Source organism: Aquarana catesbeiana, linkage group LG01 (genome assembly GCF_042186555.1).
Source record: "Aquarana catesbeiana isolate 2022-GZ linkage group LG01, ASM4218655v1, whole genome shotgun sequence".
Taxonomy (NCBI): Eukaryota; Metazoa; Chordata; class Amphibia; order Anura; family Ranidae; genus Aquarana; species Aquarana catesbeiana.
This window is the reverse complement of record NC_133324.1, coordinates 94,477,938-94,500,921: the sequence shown is the minus strand read 5'-3', so window position 1 is coordinate 94,500,921 and position 22,984 is coordinate 94,477,938. Positions and strand designations below refer to the sequence as shown.

Genomic DNA, 22,984 nt, shown 5'->3' with positions numbered 1-22,984 from the left:
GTTCATAGACTGAGCACATGTGCACTTCAACAAAGATTTAACACAGAAAATGCTGGGTGAGAACTTTGCTCCTGCCATAAATAAAGTATCTGTATAGGCGTGGAAGCTCTTAGATATTCTGGTCTTAACTATGGACAAAACTGTCCCAAAATGGACAGATATTACCTCAATCTGCACCTTGGGAGAGGACAAAAAAGGTAATAAACTGGGTTATGGCACAGATGTTGGAACACAATATCCTTTCCTAAGAAGTAGGTTTGAATTGGGAGCGGATGCTGTCAGGGGGCATGGATGGTAAAAGTGACAGGTAGAATCTGGTTGGTTTATTCAATCCAAAGAATTTCCTCTCAAGGCAATTTAATTCTTGGTGCTCACATACTTTCCACAGAAAGTCCACAGCTTATAAAAAATTAGGGAATATCCAATGGCTGTCTGCCAAATATATCACTTCTCTAACTCAAAATACAAGTTATCAAGAAACAAAGCCAACCCTAATCAACACATGTCTGTCCCTCCGTTTTCTCAGTGCAATGTTCTACTCAGCAGCAGCTTCCAAATGTGTTATCTCCATCTGCCTGATTTGTAAGTTTTCAGCTCCTGTGTGGACAATTTGGTGAAGTTCTGCTTCCTCTGTGTGGCAGGCATGTTCTTCAATAGTATGTTCAATGTGATGAATATTGGTTTCATCCAAAAGTTCAGCCTCAACTTCCTCCATGTGTATCTGGTTTACATGTACTTCCTCAACATGAACCTCTGTACCAGGGTCTATCTGAAGATGTTCCACCTCTATGTGACCCATATGTACCTGTGTCTGTAGGTCTAGTATGTGGGCGCCTTTTACTTGATTTACTTCCAGAAGATCTTGGTGCAACTGACCTACCGTCAGCTGAGGAGGATCCACTTGCACTTGGATAACTTGATCTACTGGCACCACATGGACTTGTTCCACCTGCTCCACAAAGGTCATTGAAGGCACAGTGTCCATTTCTGCCGAGTCAGAAGGAAGCATGACTTCTGTCACTATTCTTTCTGAGATGTTATGTATTTCACGAAGGTGTTTCCTCAGCTCACTGCCTTGCATAAACCACAAATCACACAGTGTACAGTGATTGGGCTTGTCTCCTGTGTGAAGAACCAGGTGGTCTTTGAACTGGTCCCAGCAATTGAAGACGCTGTTGCAAACCTGAAAACAAGCACATTTCTGTTAATTAAGAAATTCACTGAATGCGCTTTGCAGAGTGAAAATGACCACATAACTTGTACATAAAAAGGGGAAGATTTGTTATATTATCGTGCTTAGAGATAACGATTGTGCCCAAGCAAAACCCTGAAAGATTAACATTTTTCTTCCTTAAAGAGGAGCTACAGTCTCCTACTCCAAAATGCAATAAAAACATCTCTGTGATCCTTAAAAAAAAAAACCAAACACTTTTTAAAATGTTATTTGGATATTGTAAGTAAATTGCTTATGTGCCATATGTCCGGGTTAGTTGCCCCTAATAACATGCTGGCGGCAGCCATCTGAAGCTGGCACCAGTGAGTCTCTGGATGTAGTGCAGCTGGTTTACCCAGCATGCACCGCCCGATCTCCCCCCCCGCGCATCACATGCCCGACGAAGGGGTCCTGCGTGACTCTGAAACATTGCGCTCTCCTGTTTGTGATGTGATCCTACTTCTAAAAAGCTGTTTGGACAACTTAAAAATCCAAGGTGTGCTGGCAAATATATACACAACCAAGTGACAGTGCCCAGTGCACATTTTGATATAGCAACGGCGGCGAATTACTATGAGATTACACTATTAGCCCGCCAAATTACATTAGAAAAGGTCTTTATAAATAATTTAACAAATTGCGAAGATCCAATTAGCACTGTACTGCGGATGGGCATTGTGATCCGAGGAATAAGTATAAATGGGTGAAGCTCCTCTTTAAATTCCTTCTGGAAAAGAACAGTGCACTGCCTGGTGTGGGAGAGTGTCTAGGTACAGCTTTGCCTAAAGCTTCAAAGAGTGCAATGCTGCATCTGACTACTAGGCTCAGGAGATTTGGAGTGAGATTTGGCTGTTCTGACCACTGTTTTCCTTGCTGGATGCTTTGACATGAGGAAGCAAAGCCTTGCCTCTACCAAGATGTCCACCTCCACACAAGTGAAAGTGACAGTGAAAAACAAGACACCCACTTTCTAAAAAGCTATACCAACTTTCACTACTCAAGCATCTCCTCAATGCAGCAAAAGCTTGCATTCCTGCACCGTGGATAAGCCCTAACCCATCTGACAATTCGCAGTGTCACTCGAAATTCAGCAAATGGAGAATCTAACTATGACACTAAAAGGAACAAAGGAAGAGAAGTATTGGAAAATCTGGACTTCATACTTTTTCTATAAAAGACCAAACACCTCTTCCTTCTCAACAGCAATAGGCAGATAGAGCAGGGGGAATGGGAGGGACTAGCTAACCTCCCTTTCAGTACCCCCTTCCACCTATTTAACCCCCCCCCCCTACTTTCGTCCTCTTCTCCTATCGACTTGGGGTTTGATATTTACCATCCCCCCATGCCCAATAAAAAGGGAGAATCCGTATGGCCACCTAACTTGTGTTTGCACTCGTCATATTCATGCTTAAAATAGGTGTCATGCAGTGTCTCGCCTTTTGTATCCTATGTTGCGATATGTATTTTGAAAAGTTGTGCTGATTCTTCAAATAAAAGCATAAAAATATAAACACACACACACACACACACACACACTCTAATGCAGCGTACACACAACCGGACTTTCCGGCAGAAAAGGTCAGATGGAATCATTCCGTTGGACATTCCGGTCATTTGTGAGGTTCATCGGACCTTTTTTTCTGAAAATTCAGACAGACCTAAAAATAGAACATGTTTCAAATCTTTCCGACAGACTCAATCCCTATCAAGAAAACTGTTCGTCTGCATGCTAGTCCGACGGACCAAAAATGACGCAAGGGCAGCTATTGGCTATTGAACTTCCTTTTTCTAGTCCCGTCGTATATCATCACATTCGAAACGATCGGACTTTGGTGTGATCAAGTGTAGGCAAGTCCCTTTCAGCGGAATTCCGTCGGAAAGACCGTCAGAATCTACTCTGACGGAAGGTCCGCTCATGTGTACGCGGCATAAGGGCACTTTAGCACGAGTTCGCTTCAAAACTACCAGTAAAATGCCTATGCGTTAATGGAGCGCTTTTGGTGCTTTTTTTTTTAAAGGGCATGCTCTGCTCTACCTCTCTACTTCTTCCCTTGAATCTCATCATCACTTATTCATTGCTGCATAAGAGACAAGCCCCAATAGAAAATTTTCTAAAAGGAGACAGGCCCTCTTTAAAAGGAACACTGGAAAACTTGAACCCTTTTTTAGTTTCTATTACAGTGAAAACTCACCTGACATTCATAGAGCTTCTTCCTTCCCTTCTTAGCACCAACTCCGTACTGACAAGCCGATAAGTGACATTTAAGAGTACTGTTCCTGGCAAAGTGCTCATGACAGTTTGGACATTCAAATGGTTTTTCTCCTGGTCAGAAAAGAAATGCATACATGAAACAATGCGATCATAGGAACTGGAAAGTAAGAATTCAATGCCCGAAGCTTCATCAATCATTTGTGGTAATCATTGCCACCTAATTTCATGTCAAAATAAAAATTTTAATCCAAGAAGAAAATTGAACACATAATATTGCCAATGCTGACATCCTCCTAAATATTCTAGTTGCCTGGTTAGAATGCTCACCCCCTCGGACTTCAAGTCATTGACCCTGTAAAGCAGGGGTCTCAAACTGGTGGCCCTCCAGCTGTTGCAAAACTACAAGTCCCATGAGGCATTGCAAGGCTGACAGCCCAGGAGACATTACAAGCATGACTCCCACAGGCAGGGGCATGATGGGACTTGTAGTTTCCCCAACAGCTGGAGGGCCGCTGGTTTGAGACCCTTGCTGGAAAGCATGTAGCACGTAAATTTAGCCTCAGGTCTGTATTCTTGGATTAGCGATTCAGAATGTATTAAAGACAATGTCACTTGCTGCATGCTTATCCTGGTTCAGTGATTAAAGTATTGAGGTCAGGGCGTCAGCGTGTCGAATTTTCAGGAAGAGAAGCATCGGTGATGCTCCTTTGCCAATATATGGATTGAGACAAAACTAGTCAACAAGCATCTGAAATAACCTGAATCTCCAAATTATCCACTTGACCTCCGGAAGATTTACTCCTTCCTGACCAGGCCATTTTTTTACAGCACGGCACTGTTACTTTAACTGGTAATTGCACGGCCATGCGATGCTCTACCCAAATAAAACATATGTCTTTTTTTAACCCCACAAATAGCTTTCTTTTAGTGATAGTAGCAGTAGTTTCTGCTACTAAACAAATCCAATTAAAAAAAAAAAAAAAAAAAAAAAATGAACCCCCCCCCCGCCCAAATGTCTTGATTAATTTAGGCCAATATGTATTCTGCTAAATATTTTTGGTAAAAATCCCAATAAGCGTATGATTGGTTTACACAAAAGTTATAGCATCTACAAGCTATGGGATGTTTTTATCTATTTTTACTAGTAACGGCGGCACTCAGGGACCAAAAGTGGGACTGCAATATTGCGGCAGACAATTTGGACACTAATGCCCCGTACACACGGTCGGATTTTCAGACTGAAAATGTGATAGGACCTTGTTGTCGGAAATTCCGACCATGTGTGGATTCCGTCACACATTTTCCAGCGGAATTTCCGACACACAAAGTTTGAGAGCTTGCTATAAAATTTTCCGACAACAAAATCTCTTGTTGGAAATTCCGATCGTGTGTACACAAATCCGATGGACAAAGTGCCACGCATGCGCAGAATAAATTAAGAGACGAAAGCTATTGGCTACTGCCCCGTTTATAGTCTCGACGTACGTGTTTTACGTCACCGCGTTCAGAACGATTGGATTTTCCGACAACTTTGTGTGACCGTGTGTATGCAAGACAAGTTTGAGCCAACATCCGTCGGAAAAAATCCATGGATTTTGTTGTCGGAATGTCTGATCGTGTGTACGGGGCATAACACTTTTGACACTTTTTGGGGATCAGTGACACCAACAGTGATCAGTGCTAAAAATATGTACTGTCACTGTACTAAGACTGGCTGGGAAGGGGTTAACATCAGGAGCGATCAAAGGGTTCACCGTGTGCTTAACCAGTGCCTGTGTACTGTGGGGAGGTGCTTTTACCAAGAGAAGGCATAGATCTGTGTCCCTGCTTTGCAGGAACACAAGATCCATGCCTTCCCTATTGACAGAACGGCAATCTGCCTTGTTTACATAGACAGATCGCTATTCTGTCTGTGTACTATACAATCGGCGGGTGCCGGCGAACACCGAGTCTACGGTACCCGCCGCTGGTGGCGCGTACCCTACCTCGAAGAGCCAGATCGAGAGAGAGAGAGATCGAGAGAGAGATTAGGGGTGCACTGAATGGGTTTTTTGGTGCCGAAACCAATCCCGAAAATGACAGTTTCTATAATATATATATATATATATTTTATATATAAATTGTATTATAGCATACATTTTTATACATAATATCACCAATTTAAATTAATATTAATTTATTGTTCACCATTATTGGCACCTTTAAGGAAGTTCAAGAAAAATGCAGTCTGCAGTCTCTGACCATCTCTTGTATCATGTCTGCAATCTCTTACTTAAAAACTTAAATACACTGCTAATAGTATTAGCAAAATTTTCATTCGGTGCACCTCTAGCAGATATGGTACAGGAGATGGTCAGAGACTGCAGACATAATACAAGAGATCAATGCAGCCTTACCAGTGTCCATCAAATGCAGCCTCACCAGTGCCTGTGGATGCAGCCTCTCACCAGTGCCAGTGTATGCAGCTTGCCTGTGCCCATCATGCAGCCTCTCACCAGTGCATGCAGCTTGCCTGTGCCCATCATGCAGCCTCTCACCAGTGCCAGTGTATGCAGCTTGCCTGTGCCCATCATGCAGCCTCTCACCAGTGTATGCAGCTTGCCTGTGCCCATCATGCAGCCTCTCACCAGTGCCAGTGGATGCAGCTTGCCTGTGCTCAGATCAGAGATCTCCATGTGTCATTTGAATTGCCCTGGCCGCAGTAAAAATGTCCCACCTCCTGTTAACATGTCAAGCTGATTCAATGTCCTAGCACTGTATCAGTGTGCTGTCAATCACAGGAGGCTGAACATTGTTATTACTGCAGGACAATTCGGCTTCCTGACACAGGGAGATCGCCACTCTGCAAGGAGAGGAGGAGGGAGGGGAGGACAGGACCTTGAGCCAGAATGATACCATGCAATGGGCGGCACCCGGCCACCGCGCGATTATATATATATATATATATATATATATATACACACACACACACACACACACACACACACACACACACATATATATAATATACACATACACACACACACACACAGTCCAGCACACAGCTGTCGCCCCCTGTATCAGTAAAGCTCCAGCCGGTGTCTCTGATCCTGACTGAATAGCTTGTTAGCAGCGAAGCCATTGGCTCCCACTGCCATCAAACAAATCTGATAATGTGGGAGCCGGGGGTGGGGCAGAGCTCTGCTGTCTGTGCCAATGGACGCAGCAGGACACAGGAGCACGCCCGCACGAGTGCCCCAAGGGAGAGCGGCTCTCTATCAGGGCACTCGAAAAGAGGAGGAGCCAGGAGCACCGCTGAGGGACCCCAGAAGAGGAGGATCAGGGTCACTCTGTGCAAAAACCACACGGAGGAGGAAAGTATGACTTTTTTTGTTTTTTTAAACCTTTACATATCCTTTAACCACTTCAGCCAGGTAGGTTTTACCCCATTAATGACCAGGCCATTTTTTGCGATACAGCACTGTGTCGCTTTAACTGACAATTGTGCGGTCATGCGAGGCTGTACCCAAACAAAATTTGATGTCCTTTTTTCCCCCACAAAAAGAGCTTTCTTTTGGTGGTATTTGCTCATCTCTGCAGTTATTTTTTGCGCTATAAAAAAAATTAAAATTAATAAAATATTTTTACTATAATAAATAGCCAAAAAAAAAAAAAACAATAAAAAACACCATTTTAAAAAACAAAGATTTCTTCATCAGTTTAGGCCAATATATATTCTTCTACATATTTTTGGTAAAAAAAAAAAAAATACAATAAGCGTATATTGATTGGTTTGCGCAAACGTTATTTGCATCTACAAAATAGGGGATAGATTTATGGCATTTTTATTATTATTTTTTTTTAACCAGCAATGGCGGTGATTTGGGATTTTTAGCCGGACTGTGACATTGCGGCGGACGGATCGGACACTTTTTTTGGGACCATTGATATAGCGATCAGTGCTATAAAAATGCACGGATTACTGTGTAAAAAGGAGGAAACCCCTAAGGGTTGGACTTTTAAGGCACTACCAAATGATTACTGTGTAAATGTCATTGGCAGGGGAGAGGTTAACACTAGGGGGCGATCAAGGGGTTAAATGTGTTCCCTCGTTAGTATTTCTAACTGTGGGTGGGGATGAGACTGACTGGGGGAGGAGACATATCGCTGTTCGCAATTACTTTAAACAGCAGATCTGTCTCTACTGCCGTCAGAATGAGGATTTGTGTGTTTATAAAAATAAGGTATTGTAATGATAATTTTTAAATGTCACACATATGAAAGGTGAAGACACTATGAAAGGGGTACCATTCGGGCAGTTACTGATAAGTTGCATTTTTTTTTATTCCTAGAGCAGTGTACGTGGCTCAGTTTGGAGCTGTAGGACCCCATAAGAGCTGTCCTCTCTCCTGCCCGAAGCCAGTGCTAAAGACAAAAATTCTCATTTGGGTTGCTAGAGGAGGGTTGTGAACTGGGCCAGTGAAGGGACTGGCCTTGGGTGATACAGAGATGAAACAAATCCTTCTATACAAGTTGTACCTGTCTGTATCTGTAGTCTTCTCTTTTTTTTTTTTTTTTAATTCTTTATTTAAAAGGTATGCAAAATAACACATTATGACATGTCAGCACAGTTCTGATAAGGAATATTAGCAGTGATATGACAGAAATGAAAATAAAATAGGTTATTATTAACCAGTCCATATACCTCATGTCAATTCGTACAACCATAAGTAACAAAGTAACTGTAGGATCATAACTCGAATGTACATGCTGAGAGGATCAGATCACTTACAGTCACGCAGTATTGGCAATGAAAAAGCAAGCGAAGACACCCTTCATAAAAGGGGGTAAGCTCAAAAAAAAAAAAAAAAAAACCCACACGCCACATTGTACCATATCGGTGGATACCGAAAGGCATTGTCGGGTGTATTTTAATTTTTTTTTTTTTTAAAGAAAATTGGACACACTAGGTGCCTAAAAAGAGAGGAGGAAAAGATGAGAAGAGACATAAGGACAATGGAGAGAGGGCCGGGGGGGGGGGGGGGGTGGGTTTGGAGAGAAGAAAGAAGAAAAAAAAAAAAAAGAAAGGGGGGGGGGGGGGTAGTACGAGAGAGGAAGAGGAGCTCTGTGGGGTTGACAGTGAACTGAGCTCTCGGGGCTGAATACCCTCAGTTAGTTAAGGATATGTTAAGTATTCATCTGAGTAATTGTGTTCCTCCGTCTTGTCCCTGGGGACTGCAGTGAGGTGTTTTATCTGCTGGACATTGTTCACCCTGGCAAACCACTGTGATATAGGGGTGGTGCTTGTTGTTTCCACATACTGGGAATACATGCCCTAGCGGCATTCAGCAGATGCTTCTAAAGGGAGTTACGGTATCTTACTCGACAGGGGTAAAATTAAGCAGCACGGTTGTCGAAAAGAGTGATCCCCGAGTTTGTGTACGATTTGTAGTACCTAATTCCAGAAGGGGCGAATCTTTGGACAGTCCCAGAAAATGTGAAATAATGTGCCAGTCTGGATGTCACAACGCCCACATAATGGGCCGTGTCCAGGGAAGAAGGCCGCTAACACAGAAGGGGTTCGATACCAACGCGTTAAGATTTTGTAAGAGGTCTCTTGATATTTGCTACAAAAGGGAAGATTTGTGAGCAAAAAATATTCGGCTCTTCTGATTATCCAAGAACGAAGTATTTAGGTCTCGTTCCCATTTGAACAAATATGGTGGGTCATGCCGAGACGTGGCTGCATATAAGAAACAGACAGAGATTTCCAAATTGGCCCCCCTCCCAAACAAAGGTCTTCAAATGAGGTGGGTTTTCTTTGAAACCTGGAATAATCGGGAAGGGAGCGGAGGAAGTAGGTCAACTGCAACAATTTCCATTGGACCAGTGCTGAACAGTTAAAGAAGCCAAACCATCCCGATGGACGGACCCATGCAGATGGATCAAGGAAAGAAGACGCTTCGATTAGATCATGTTGGAGTTTAAAGGCTTGATTTGTCAGACCCGGAACGAAGTCCGGGTTGCTGGCGATAGGAGTCAGTGGTGAGGGGAAGCTAGAAGTCGCTGCCAATCTGTAGTATCTAGAGAGCTCTATCAGGGTGGCTTCAATCAGGGAGTGGGGAGGTGCCAGTCGAGTGTTGGACTCCTGTTTATGAAAGGCCGGCTAGGGAGGCAGCTACCGATTCCTGTTCCAAAGACACCCAAAGTTTGTGAGAGGCGTGTCTACACCAATCAACCACTCTGGCCATATGTACCGCTGAACAGTATAAGGCAGGGTCAGGGAGGCCAACACCACCTCTGAGCTTGGAGCTTTGTAAGAGTGCTTGCTTGAGGCGGGAAGGTTTACCTTGCCAAACATATCGGCTAGAGGCCATTCAGATTTTCCGAAAAAACCCTTGTGGCAGTGTGATCTGCAAAGCTTCTAAAAGGTATAACAGACGTGGCATGACGTTCATTTTCAAGACATTACATCTGCCAAACCAGGAGACTACCAGGTATTTCCATTTCTCTAAATCAGCAGAGAGGGTAGCCAATAAAGGGCGTCTTCTCTTTTCTACATCTGTTCAAAGCGCTGAATTTATAAAGCTTGTCTGAGACTTCAGAAAAAAAGGGGGCGGAGAGCTGAAGTTACACTCTGCAGAGCTCAGTGAGGAGAGCTGATTGGAGCTCCACCTCCACCCTTCACACAGCTCACAGGAACAGAGCTGAGGCTATCAGCTGGAGGTCCCTCTCCGGTCACCGTTTTTGTTTTGGTGTCAGGAAAACTTGTCAGAAGAAGTGACTCACACTTATAGCCAAGGAACGAAGCAGCAGACAGAAATGACACTTTGTGCTCTGGATTGGGACAAGTATATACTATAGAGAAAGATGTTTTTTAATATTCCATGTCTGAGGTTAACAACCGCTTTAACTGCTTCCTGTCGGTCATTGTAAAATGAGGTTTGGGCGGGAAACCTATTGTTCTGGGAGGACGTTATATGATGTCCTCCGAGAACGGGCTGCACTCCGACACGATCTGTCACCCGCCCGCTGCCAGTAACACGTGATCACTATGACCAAACACAGCAGATCACATGACAGTTGTAAATCATGAATGGCTTCCTTTCATGCCATTCATTGTATACAATTGTGTTGCAAGCTGTGATTAGTCACAGTGATCACATAGTACAGACCAATCATAACCGATTTGTATCAGGTGATTAGCTATGGCCAATCACAGTAAATCACAACAATACACACATTCAGTAAAAATGTTTGCTTATAGCAGTGAAATTCACGGCTATAAGAGATATAGAGAGATAGATTATATACACACACACACACACACACACACACACACTGATCAACTCCCCAAAGTGGTACAGTGTTACTATGGCAACAGTATTGCTCTGGTCACAGTATGTAAATTATATATAAATATTCTGAAAAAAAAATATTCTTTTTTTTTTTTTACATACCGTCACCAGTCAGTATTCCTTGTCACCACCATACCAGTTATAGGATTGATGCTGTACTGCACTGGTGATAGTAAAAAATAAATAAAAAAAAAATAAAAAGCTTTTTTCTTTATTTTCCAAAAAATTGTGATAACAAAATTACAACTCCAAAAACCTGCCATGCCTCTTACTAAATACCTCAGACTGTTTACTTTCCAAAAAGGGGTCATTTGGGGGATTATTTGTACTATTCTGGTGTTTTCAGGTCTCAGGAAATGAGATGAGCCATCAATACTTCAGAACCAATTTTCAAATATATGCCATAGTTTGTGGACTGTAAAAAAGCTTTCCTACACACTAAATAACATACACTGAATGGGGTTATTTTCACAAAAGAAATGTAGCAGAATACATTTTGGCCTAAATATATGAAGAAAGATTTATTTGCAAAATTTTATAACGATAATGAAGAAAAATCATTTTTTTCCCCCAATTTTTTTTCCCCGTAAATAAACGAAAAGGAAAAAAAAAGTGGTGATTAAATACCACCAAAAGAAAGCTCGATTTGAGTGAAAAAAAAAAAAAAAAAAATATGGGTACAGTGTTGCATGACCGTGCAATGGTCATTCAAAGTGTGACAGTGCTGAAAGCTGAAAATTGGCCTGGGCAGAGAGGGAAGGAAAGTGCCGGTATTGAAGTGGTTAATGTACTCTTGACAGCACCTTTGCCATTTGACAATTTTAAGACATTCTGTTACCAGTGCACCAAGGAGGAAGATAGGGTAGCCTGCCAGCCCCATGCTGGGGGGGGGGGGGGGGAGACATTTTAACAAACAGAGGGAGAGAATAGAGGACAAATAATCCCCGGCAGTTAGGACTAAACTATTATAACAATCCAAAAGTGAAAAGTTCAGATTAGTACAAATTGGTGACTGCTTCTCTCTAAAACTGAACTCTGGGAAAATGGGGCTGTGCCTGCACTGCAAAGGTTAAAGTGATTGTAAAGTCTCGTTTTTTTTCCATACAAACATGTTATACTTACCTGCTCTGGTGTAGTGGATTTGCACAGAGCAGCCTGGATCCTCCTCTTCCGGGGTCCCTCTTCTGTGATCCTTGCCCCACTCTCCTGTCGAGTGCCCCCACAGCAAACAGTTTGCTATGGGGGTACCCGAGCTGAGTCACAGCTCCCTGTGGCCATTCAGACATGGACCTCCCTCTCTCCTGATTGGCTAGCTGACTCTGATTAACAGCGGGAGCCAATGGCGCTGCTGCTGTGTCTCAGCCAATTAGGGAAGAGAATCGCAGATGGCTGAGACACTTGTGGACATCACTGGACAGAGATGGACCTCAGGTAAGTATTAGGAGGGGGGGCTGAGGGGGACTGCTGCACACAGAAGGCTTTTTATCTTGATGCATAGACTACATTAATATAAAAAAAAAAAAACCTTCTGCCTTTAGAACCACTTTAACTGCATGTTTATGTCTAGGGGAATGGAGTACAACCGTTTTACTTACCCAATCCTCCGCTCTTCTAGACCAGTCCTCTCAACCTCTTCTCTCCTCTATGCTCTGACGCAGGGAGACAGCCCACTGCTGGAGTGTAGGGGAGAAGAGAGCACTGGCTGCTGGTGAAGCAGATGCTCAATTATTATTATAATACAGGAATTATATAGCACCAAACAGTTTGCACAGCGCTTTACAACGTTATGAATAAGTGCTTTTCCCATCCCCTAGATACGAGCAGTTAACCCTTGCAGAGTGTTTGCGTAGCCCCAAGGCAAGGGAGGACTTTTAGTTTTCCCAAATCTGAGCTTTAAAGTGGTTGTAAAGGCTGAAGGTTTTTCACCCTCATGCATTCTACGTATGAAGGTAGAAAAACTTCTGTGTGCTGCTCCCCCCACAGTCTCCCTAATACTCACCTGAGCTCCCTCGCGATCCAACAATGTGTACAAGAACCTCTGCTGTCCCAAGACCAGTACCCCCATAGCAAGTGACTTGCTTTTGGGGGCACTGGTCAAGGAGTAGGAGCCAGGAACACCAGCGGGGGACTAGAGAAGAAGAGGATCGGGGCTGCTCTGTGCAAAAACATTACACAAAGCAGGTAAGTTTGACAGGTTTGTTTTTAAAAAAGCCGAACCTTTAAATACCACTTTAAACTAGATTTCCAGTTTTGCAGCCAAATTGTATAACACTTTATAATGGGATAACCTTTAGGTTTGTTACATGTTCCCATTTGCATAGCAACTGAAAACAAAAAAAAAAAAAAAAAAAAAAAAAATTGCTGCATACTTTACTTGCTTAAAAATTCTACTTTGCTTTCCACTTCCACGTAATAAATGTAAGAAAGATCCAAACCAAAAAGTTTTACTGGAAGTTTGTACAATGGCATTTTCCCTATGCAAAAATTAAGACAAAATCATGAATAGCCAACAAAAATTACCAAATTAAAAGTATTTACCCAGCAGGCCAGTACAGATGAGGACACCCACTGGAAACCCTTGCAACCCCAATATCTGCCAACACATTAAAGCAACTCTGTTGCAAAAATAAAACTGTACAATAAAGAGCTGAAGATCCTATAGAATCCGGAGTGTCAATTTGCTGGTCCCCACTGGCCCCTACAGTGTACAGTATACACCAACATTGGGTGGATTGGTCTACTGAACTCCGTGGGGGACCAAGCTACCAACACATCCAAAAGCATTAAATTCTGCAGGAACTTCAGCTGGCGTTTTCTTTTTACTACTGCAGAGGTCAGCAGCATGAACGGAATATTTCATTTCTCATTTGCAGGGAGTCCTTTACTGTATCCATTTTATTTTAGCAAAAGTCACTGTAAGCAGTTAGCACGGTGCTATGCAGCTTAACCTACAGTTGATGAATAATGCCTTCTACTGAACTACACCATGACAAGGCTGGCTGTTACCTGTATGTTTCCGCAGATGTTCCTTAAAATGGCCAAAATGATCAAACTGTTTATCACAGTACTGGCAAACGTGGATTTTTTTGCCTGGCTTTGGCCTCTTGGCGGACCCGCTTTCTTCCAGATGGTAGCAGGTTAGGTGCTGCTTCCAGGCAACCTCCCGTACGTAACTTTTATTGCATATTTCACACTTAAAATTGTCCGCGGTGTGCGTTTTCATGTGTTCCTTGAAATGGTAAAACAATTTAAATGAACGATTACATTTCTGACAATGGAACATGTTGTTGACATTTGACAGATGAACTTCCATAATTTCAATGCCTTCTACCTGTTTGCCAGCAGCATCATTTTCATTGGCAATGTCTTCCTGAAGCTGCCTTTTTCTCTCCCCCTGGCGGTACTTGCTTGTAATGTCTGCCAGGAGTGCCAGAGCCGAGTCATCCGATGTGCTGGTAGCCTGGATATATTTGACAGATTGGTCAGACGAAGTCACTGCTTCCAAAGCCTCAATGTTCTCATCTAACTCAATTGTTCCTTCGGCTATTTCAACTTCAATCTCCACTGGTTCACCCTCTGGAGATGGCATGGTCTCTGAAAGAACGCCAGAGGAATCCTCCACATCCCATTTTTTAAGGCTTTCATCTTCCTCGGGTTTCCCGTCAATTAAAACAGTCTCCTTGTTCCTAGAAAACATGTAAAATCACTGAAGGTACACCAAGATAATTGACTGCACCTGTGAGCACATAGGCATCGGTATCTTTTTAGGCTAGGTTCACATCTACTCTGTTGTGATTTATGCGGCTTTCTGGCGCGTTCTGAAGCAGAATACATATTAGCCTAAACTGATGAATTTGTATTTTTATATATTTTTTGGATATGTATTATAGCAGAAAGTAGAAAACATGTTTTATTTTCAAAATTGTCGGCCTTTTTGTTTACAGAGCAAAAAATAAAGAAAAAACAAACAAAAAACGCAGAGGTGATCAAATACCACCAAAAGAAAGCTCTAATTGAGGGGGGGGGGGGGAAGCAATTTTGATTGGGTACAGCGCCACATGACCACACAGTTGGCTGTTAAATCGACGCAGTGCCGTATCGCAAAAAGTGGCCTGGTCATTCCGGGGCTGAAGTGGTTAAAGCGGAGCTCTACCCTAAAGTGGAACTTCCACTCATCGGATTCCTCCCCTCCTCCGGTGCCATAATTGGCACCTTTCAGGGGGGAGGGGGGTGCAGATACCTGTATAATACAGGTATTTGCACCCACTTTTGGGAATAGCTAGCCGCAGATGCCACAACACAACGGGGACCAGTGAAGACGCGCAGCGCGACTCGCGCATGCGCAGTAGGGAACCGGGCAGTGAAGCCGCAACGCTTCACTTCCAGATTCCCTGACCGAGGATGGCGGCGGGGGCAGCCGAGAACCGAGCGATTGCTCGTCATCTGCTGCCGACATTGCGGGCACCCTGGACAGGTAAGTGTCCATTTATTAAAAGTCAGCAGCTGCAGTATTTGTAGCTGCTGGCTTTTAATAAATTTTTTTTTTTTTTTTTTTTTTTTTTAAGGTGGAGCTCCTCTTTAAAGAGAGCTTCTCGGGTCTCTAAAGATTTATAACTCCCACTCATCTGCAATCAAAGTTGAGTGTACATAATCTTCAGCAGTCTGTTTCTTTTAACTCTGCAGCCCCAGAAAGCCTCCTAATTGCTTGACACCTCCAGGAGTGTTTAATGCTCGTGTCCCCCCCCCCCCCCACCAACAGCGTCCTGTAGTTCCTTCCTCCAACCACTGCGCCACTGCTGTGTCCTGCGACATGGGGGTTTGAAGAAAGGAACTGGCATGTGGCGCTGAAACTTGCATGGCACACTCCTGAAGTATCAAATAACGAAGAGACTTTACGAGGTTGTAGCAGTAGGAGAAATAAGCCACAACAGAGCTTAATATACACTGCCTTCTATTGCAGGAGTTTACTCTGGGGTTAGTATAGTCTCTGTTGGGAGGTTAGAGGAATCTTCAAAGACAATCCATGCAGGTCATGCAAGGCTTCCACAGTCGCTGCCAGGAATATGATGGATGTCAGGACCAGAGAGGGGGAGTGGAGTCATTGGGATGGAACACAGAGCTTCCAGGAAAGGTTGAAGGGGATGAGGAATATCAGCACTGTTTGCAGTACACCAGCAACCCAAGGTTTAGAATAAATAATGTAAACAATACAGTGACACACACAAAAAAGAAAATCTGCAATACCTGATCTCAAGTGCTTTGATGGCTTCATGCATCTGTAAGTATTCAGCTGCTTTGTAGATGTCACTGGCCTCCTCTTCACCTTGTAACATCAGTTTAGCTGTGTATGTAAACTCTATCAGGTGCTTGAATGCTATATTGCCCACACCTGTTTTTAAAAAAAAAAAAAAAAAAATCATAAGTGTAAGAGTATTTATGCATAAACAGACAAAAATTAGTAAATGATACTCTAGTCTCCCCCCTTTACACTTGAGCAATTGAACTAGCACCTAAAAGTCTTAGTTATGTACCACACAGGAGCCAATATGGTTCTCCTGCTATGACTATAGTAACTGGTTTACTGCCTTATTTGAAAGTTTTTTCTAAATGTAAACGTTTTAAACTTTACAAAATTGTGCTTACACTACCGCAGGCGTTTCAGACCAGCATTGTTTGTGTGCTGCATACAAATCTCAGTGGACTAAATTTAAAATGAACGATGCACCAGCTAATTTACATTTAAATCGGTTCTATAGGTAGAACCTTCTGCTAGCAGCTCCCCTCTAAATCCTTACCTGAGCCTGATCTCGATCCGGCGACGTGTACGAGAGCAGAGGCTCTTTCGGCTCTCTTCCTTTTCATTGGCTCAGATACAGCGAGGAGGGAACGGGTTGCAAGGTCAAGCTCCACTCCATGTTTCTTATGTACACTCTAAGTGCAGCTTGGGAGCAAGAGAACAGGACTGCCCCAATAGCAACTGGCTTGCTATGGGGGCACTCAGTGGAGGGGAGGAGCCAGGAGTGCCAGCAGGGCGAGACCTCAGAAGAGGATTGGGGCTGCTCTGTGCAAAACCATGACATTTTTTTTTTTTTTTAAATAAAACAAGAGCCTTTAGAATCCCTTTAAAAAAGTTAGTTCCATTTCTTAAATTTTGGCAACTCCCTTTTGAGATTCATTATGGCTGCTTTCTTTGGTAGAACATTTTCAACAAATTTCACTTGTAAGTATAATGCAGGGTACAAAAGTGCTATAGTCTGGAATTAAACTGTCCTCAGTAAACACTAAATTTATCCTAAAAAAACAAAACAAAAAAAACAAAACAAAAACAAAACATAGTTCTGTTGAAGAGAAATGTCCTGGAGGAAATATTTATTTTGGGACTTTGCAGGTGTACAGGTCACTGGACCAGGGCAGATAGAGAAGACGGACCAAGGCCGGCCATACACGGTGCAAATTTCTTTCCTGCAACCATGGGTTGCAGGAAAGAAATTTGCACGATTGCCCCATCAATACAGACAGTGCTGACAGGGGGAATTAGCAATTGTCTTCTACGAGCAGGGGAAGCTGTCCCTGCTGGGATTAGACCGTGATTATCGCTAGCAGCTATAACAGCCACTTGTGATAATCACAAGAGAATCCAGCAGGTTGGTGTTACCCAAGTTGATGGATCAACTTACATTCAACGTACATTCAGCCTGCCCATTAACGGTTCGAATCTCAGCGGGTTCAGCAGGAACCAAGTATGGCTGGTCTAAAGAGCTCTATCCCAATCTTTGCAGTTAATCCCTTTAATCGGAACCTGTGGGGATAATATTGTGGGAGTAGCTAGACTTGTTTTAAAAATGGCTGTTATCCTGATCCTGGCTTAAAGAGGAGTTTCAGCCATGTGTGTGTGATAACATCCACTCACCTGTCCAGGGATCCAATGCTGTCCTCACCCAACCCAGGTTCTTCACCAGTGCTCGGTTCTCAGTGCAGGTATCTTAACTGTGGGTAGTCGCCTGTGACTCCTTATGACTTCACAGGCGGCTGCCCACTGTGAAAGCCGCGCTGCACATTGTGAATGGTCCTGTAGCCTCATGGGACCTTTGACGTGTCCCAGAAGGTTGTGGCCGGGGGGGGGGGGGGGGGGGTTTGGGTTGGGGGGTGGATGGGGGATGGAGGTGAACTTCCGCTCAGATCACCAAGGCAACCTGAGCAAAGTTGGAGCAGGCACCTGTCGAAGCTAGTTACCCCATTACACCCCCCCCCCCCCCCCACCCAAAATAAATAAATCCACACATGGCAAAGAAGGGAGGCGGAAGAGTGGAACTTCTCCTTTTGAGTGAAGTTACACTTTACCTAGCAAATCCCTGACCTGGAACAAAAGTTCAGACTTCTGAGACCTCAGTGACTGTACGCTTGTCCAATTCAACACTGCGTTAGGCAGTGAAGCCACGATGAGGAAGATAGTCATGCAGCTTTTAAAAAACGATGACAGTTCTCACATTTTAGTTTGCACAAGTACAGCAGTGAATAATGTATGAGACGGTATTAACAGGCCAATATACAAATAAGGCCTCCCTTATGTGCCTACATGCAAAAAATGCATCTGGAAACTTTAAGAAGTATTTTAAACAATTTCTTTGTGGCTTCTGCATCAGACACAAACCAAAAACAGCAGGCAAATATTCAGGCAGAAAGTTTGCTAGCCTATACAGAACACAAACTCAAATACCTTCTATCTCCACCAAGGGTTCTTCAGTATAATCCTGAAAAAATTTGTAGAAGAAATGGCTGCAGGCAGCAAGGACGGCTTTGTGGGCTTTAAACTGGTGCCCTACACATAAGAGTGGAGAAAAGAACATTGGTAAGTTGTATCAATTGATAAACACCACATCTTTTTTTATTTCAGTTTTTTTGGGGTGATTATCAGTTGTAGCTCTTGTAGGAAAACAAACAATGAGCTTTTCAAAGGTTACCCTCCCATGCGAATTCCATAAGTAAAAGCAAACGGGATCACATCTTTGTCAGCTGCGTACCATGATGAATAGAAAAGAACTTCTTTTTCAATTTGGGAATTCTCTAATAGTCAGTTGTCTCATTCAGTGGCAAATGTGCTACAAGAACAAACACCACAGCCCACAAGGCTGGAATGATATCCTGTTGGCTGCACCATGGACACAGTGGACAACTGATGCCTTTAGCTTTTTCCAAAATTATCTGGAAGGTATAAACAAGGTTTTTGCTTCCCAGATATTTTAATGTTTGTGCTTTAAACCAGGATTAGATGCCTTTAGATTTAACTACGCAACACCAACTCTAAGGGCCCTTTCACACTGGGGCGGGGCAACGTCAGCAGTAAAACGCCGCTATTGTAAGCGGCGTTTTACCGTTGGTATTCGGCCGCAAGCGGGGCGGTTTTACGAAAAAGAGAAAGGGTTAAAAACCACCGCAAAGCGCCTCTGCAGAGAGGCGCTTTGCCGGCGGTATAGCCGCGCTGTCCCATTGATTTCAATGGGCAGGAACGGTGAAGGAGCGGTATACACTCCGCTCCATCACTGCTCCGAAGATGCTGCTAGCAGGACTTTTTTTCCCGTCCTGCTAGCGCACCGCTCCAGTGTGAAAGCCCTCGGGGCTTTCACACTGGAGAGACAGGAGGGACAGCAGTGTGAAAGACAGCAGTGTGAAAGGGCCCTAAGTGGACCATGAACGTAAGTTTTTCTTGATTTGTTAGCTGCATTTAAAATTTAGCTTGTAAAGGCTTCTAAAACAGCAAGTGTACAAACGTGCATAGAAGACCATAAGCTGCATCCAGATCTGTTTAAAGCGGAGTTCCATCCATTTTTTACATGTGCAATGTACCTTATGGCCATTGAGAATGCCCTTACCAATGGCATTTTTTTATTTTATTAGGTAAATATCTTTATGCGCTTTCAGCAGGACTACCGTCTGTGCCCGCCTAGGCGATATTGTCACTAGGTGATTCACAAGGACTCCTGGGATAGCGGCATCATGTATCCCTGGAGTCCATGCGAATCGCCTTTCCAGACCGGCATTACTGCGCAGGCGTGAGATGGGGAGGTGCATGCTGGGTAGCCAGCTGCACCGAATCCCGGAAATGAAAAGAGGGCGTTAGATGCCCACAGCTGACATGAAACCTGCCTGCTTCCGAGATCTGGTTAGTATTCAAATATTTTAATATAAACTACAAGGACCACACATATGACATCTTCTAAATGTTGCTGTATATGTTTTGACAAGTACGGAGGAGCGTTTTAAAAAAGTGGACTGGAACTCCGCTTTAAAAATGATAAGTTAACTTTTTCTAAAAAAAAATAAATGCTTTTTTTTTTTTACCTGCAAAAAAAATGTGCAAATTGCATTTACTGTATTTTGGAGCCTGTAAAGCATTGCACCCACAATCAGTAGATCGCTGCTGACGTGCAGGATCCTGCAGATCTGTCAGTGTATCTGTGTGCCTGTACATCCCGTAGGAGAAAACAGATACACTGATATAGTGCAACACATCAAATTTTAATTGTATTTGATTAAAAACATTGTTATTACCTGTTGACTCACTTTTCCAGGACGGCTTACAGAGAGATATTAACGTCGTCCTGGAAGATGACTTGGAAAAACAGTGTTATTACCCGTTGACTTGCTTTTCCATTAACCTTCCAGGACGGCGTCAGTTCTCTTTAACCACAGCCTCGTTTTGGATTTTAGGTGTTTACATGTTTAAGGCTGGGTTCACACTGGTCCAAAAAACGCTCCGACATTGGGGCTGGGTTCACACTATACTACACGACAGTAGTACTACTTTCATCCTACTTTGCTCTGCGACATGAGTGTTACATTGGTCCTACATTGATCCTACATTGGTCCTACATCCATCCGACTTTCATGAACAATATACTACTTTGATCCGACTTTTCAGATAGTTTTAATTGGTCAAAGGACAAGTATACTAACACACAATGGGAGGGGCTACAGCAGGGGGCAGGAAATAACGCAATGCCGGATGTCTTGGTGTGAATCTTGAGGGGGAACTCTGCGCCAAATTTTAAATAAAAAACCGGCATGGGTTCCCCCCCCAGGAGCACACCAGGCCCTTAGGTCTGGTATGAACCTTGAGAGGAACCCCCTACGCCGAAAGAACGGCGTGGGGGTCCCCCCAATCCATACCAGACCCTTATCCGAGCACGCAGCCCGGCCAGTCAGGAATGGGGGTATGGACGAGCGAGCGCCCCCACCCTCCTGAACCGTACCAGGCCGCATGCCCTCAACATGGGGGGAGGGGTTGGTGCCTTGGTGGAGGGGGGTGTGCTGCAGGCCCCCCCCCCCCACCCCAAAGCACCTTGTCCCCATGTTGATGAGGACAAGGGCCTCTTCCTGACAACCCTGGCCATTGGTTGTCGGGGTCTGCGGGCGGGGGGCTTATTGGAATCCGGGAGCCCCCTTTAATAAGGGGGCCCCCAGATCCTGGCCCTCCACCCTTTGTGAATGAGCATGGGGTACATCGTACCCCTACCCATTCACCTAGGGAAAAAAGTGTCAATAAAAAAAACACAGTACACAGGTTTTTAAAGTAATTTATTAGACAGCTGCGGGGTCTTCTTCTGACTTCGGGGTCTCTCCGGCGTCTCCTCCCGGTGTCCTGATCTTCTGCCGGCTCCTCCGCTATCTTCTACAGCTCTATTGCTAGCGGTGGCCCGGACTTCTGCCTTCTTCTTTTCTTCCAATGTTGACACGACGCTCTCTCCGGCTGGAATGCTCTCTGTGCGCTCTGCTATGGCTTATATAGGCGGTGACCCCACCCCCTTATGCCGTGACAGTCCCTGGGCATGCTGGGACTGTGACGGCATAAGGGGGCGTGGTCACCGCCTATATAAGTCAGAGCAGAGCGCCCAGAGTGCATTCCAGCCGAAGAGAGCGTTGTGTCAACATCAGAAGAAGAGAAGAGGGCAGAAGGCAGAAGACTGAAGACCGGGCTCCTCCGCTATAGCAAAAGAGCGGCAAAAGAGCAGAAGATAGCGGAGGAGCCCGGCAGAAGACCCGGAGAGCGCGGAGAAGAACCGGAGAGACCCCCGAAGTCGGAAGAAGACCCCTGGAGCTGTCTAATAAATTACTTTAAAAATCTGTGTAGTGTTTTTTTTTTAATTGACACTTTTTTCCTAGGTGAACGGGTAGGGGTACGATGTACCCCATACTCATTCACATAGGGTGGGGGGCCGGGATCTGAGGGCTTATTAAAGGGGGCTCCGGGATTCCGATAAGCCCCCCCCCCGCCCGCAGACCCCGACAACCAACGGCCAGGGTTGTCGGGAAGAGGCCCTTGTCCTCATCAACATGGGGACAAGGTGCTTTGGGGTGGGGGGGGTATCCATAGCGCACCCCCCTCCCCCAAAGCACCAACACCCCCATGTTGAGGGCATGCGGCCTGGTACGGTTGGGGGGGGGGGGGGGCGCTCGCTCGTCCCCACCCCCATATCTGACCAGACGGGCCGCGTGCTCGGATAAGGGTCTGGTATGGATTGGGGGGGACCCCCACGCCGTTTTTTCGGCGTAGGGGGTTCCCCTCAAGGTCCATACCAGACCTAAGGGCCTGGTATGCTCTTGGGGGGGGGAACCCATGCCGGTTTTTTATTTAAAATTTGGCGCGGAGTTCCCCCTCAAGATCATCTGAGCACAAGTTGCGTGCCGAAGTCGGATCATGAGAGACAGCGATCCGACTTCAATGATAGTCAATAGGCTGAAGTAGAATCAAAGTCGGACCAAAGTAGTACAGGGAGCATTTCTAAAGTCGGAACGACTTGTGTCGGACCAGTTAGGACGGCTCCCATAGGGAAACATTGGATTTCACACGTCATGCGACATGAGCTCCCAATGTCGGAGCGTTTGTCGGACCAGTGTGAACCCTGCCTGGGAGCTCATGTCGCATGACGTGTGAAAATCAACGTTTCCCTATGGGAGCCGTCTTAACTGGTCCGACTTTGAAAATGCTCCCTGTACTACTTTGGTCGGACTTTGATCCTACTTCAGCCCATTGACTATCATTGAAGTAGGATCAAAGTCGGATCCTTGTCCTAATCATCCAACTTTGGCATCCGACATTGTGTTATTTCCTGCCCCCTGCTGTAGCCCCTCCCATTGTGTGTTAGTTTTGATTGGTCAAAAGACAAGTGTACTATCTGAAAAGTCGGATCAAAGTAGTATCCTGTTCATGAAAGTCGGATGGAT

At 44.5% G+C, this 22,984-nt stretch overlaps 1 protein-coding gene across 2 annotated transcripts in view; it reads right to left on the bottom strand.

The window, feature by feature from the left end:
• Positions 1 to 303: 303 nt before the first annotated feature.
• ZNF131 (zinc finger protein 131) overlaps positions 304 to 22,984 on the bottom strand; it is a 33,339-nt gene continuing 10,658 nt past the window's right edge. The window contains exons 3-8 of one of the 2 annotated variants that reach the window (XM_073621859.1): positions 18,480 to 18,581; positions 16,007 to 16,151; positions 14,094 to 14,448; positions 13,769 to 13,991; positions 3,406 to 3,536; positions 304 to 1,183 (exon numbers count right to left, since the gene is read on the bottom strand). In XM_073621859.1, the coding sequence (XP_073477960.1) occupies positions 536 to 1,183; positions 3,406 to 3,536; positions 13,769 to 13,991; positions 14,094 to 14,448; positions 16,007 to 16,151; positions 18,480 to 18,581 (1,604 nt within the window). In that variant the 3' untranslated portion in view covers positions 304 to 535. Of the gene's footprint in view, positions 1,184 to 3,405; positions 3,537 to 13,768; positions 14,449 to 16,006; positions 16,152 to 18,479; positions 18,582 to 22,984 lie in introns of both variants that reach the window. The other variant, XM_073621851.1, reaches the window with a different exon arrangement.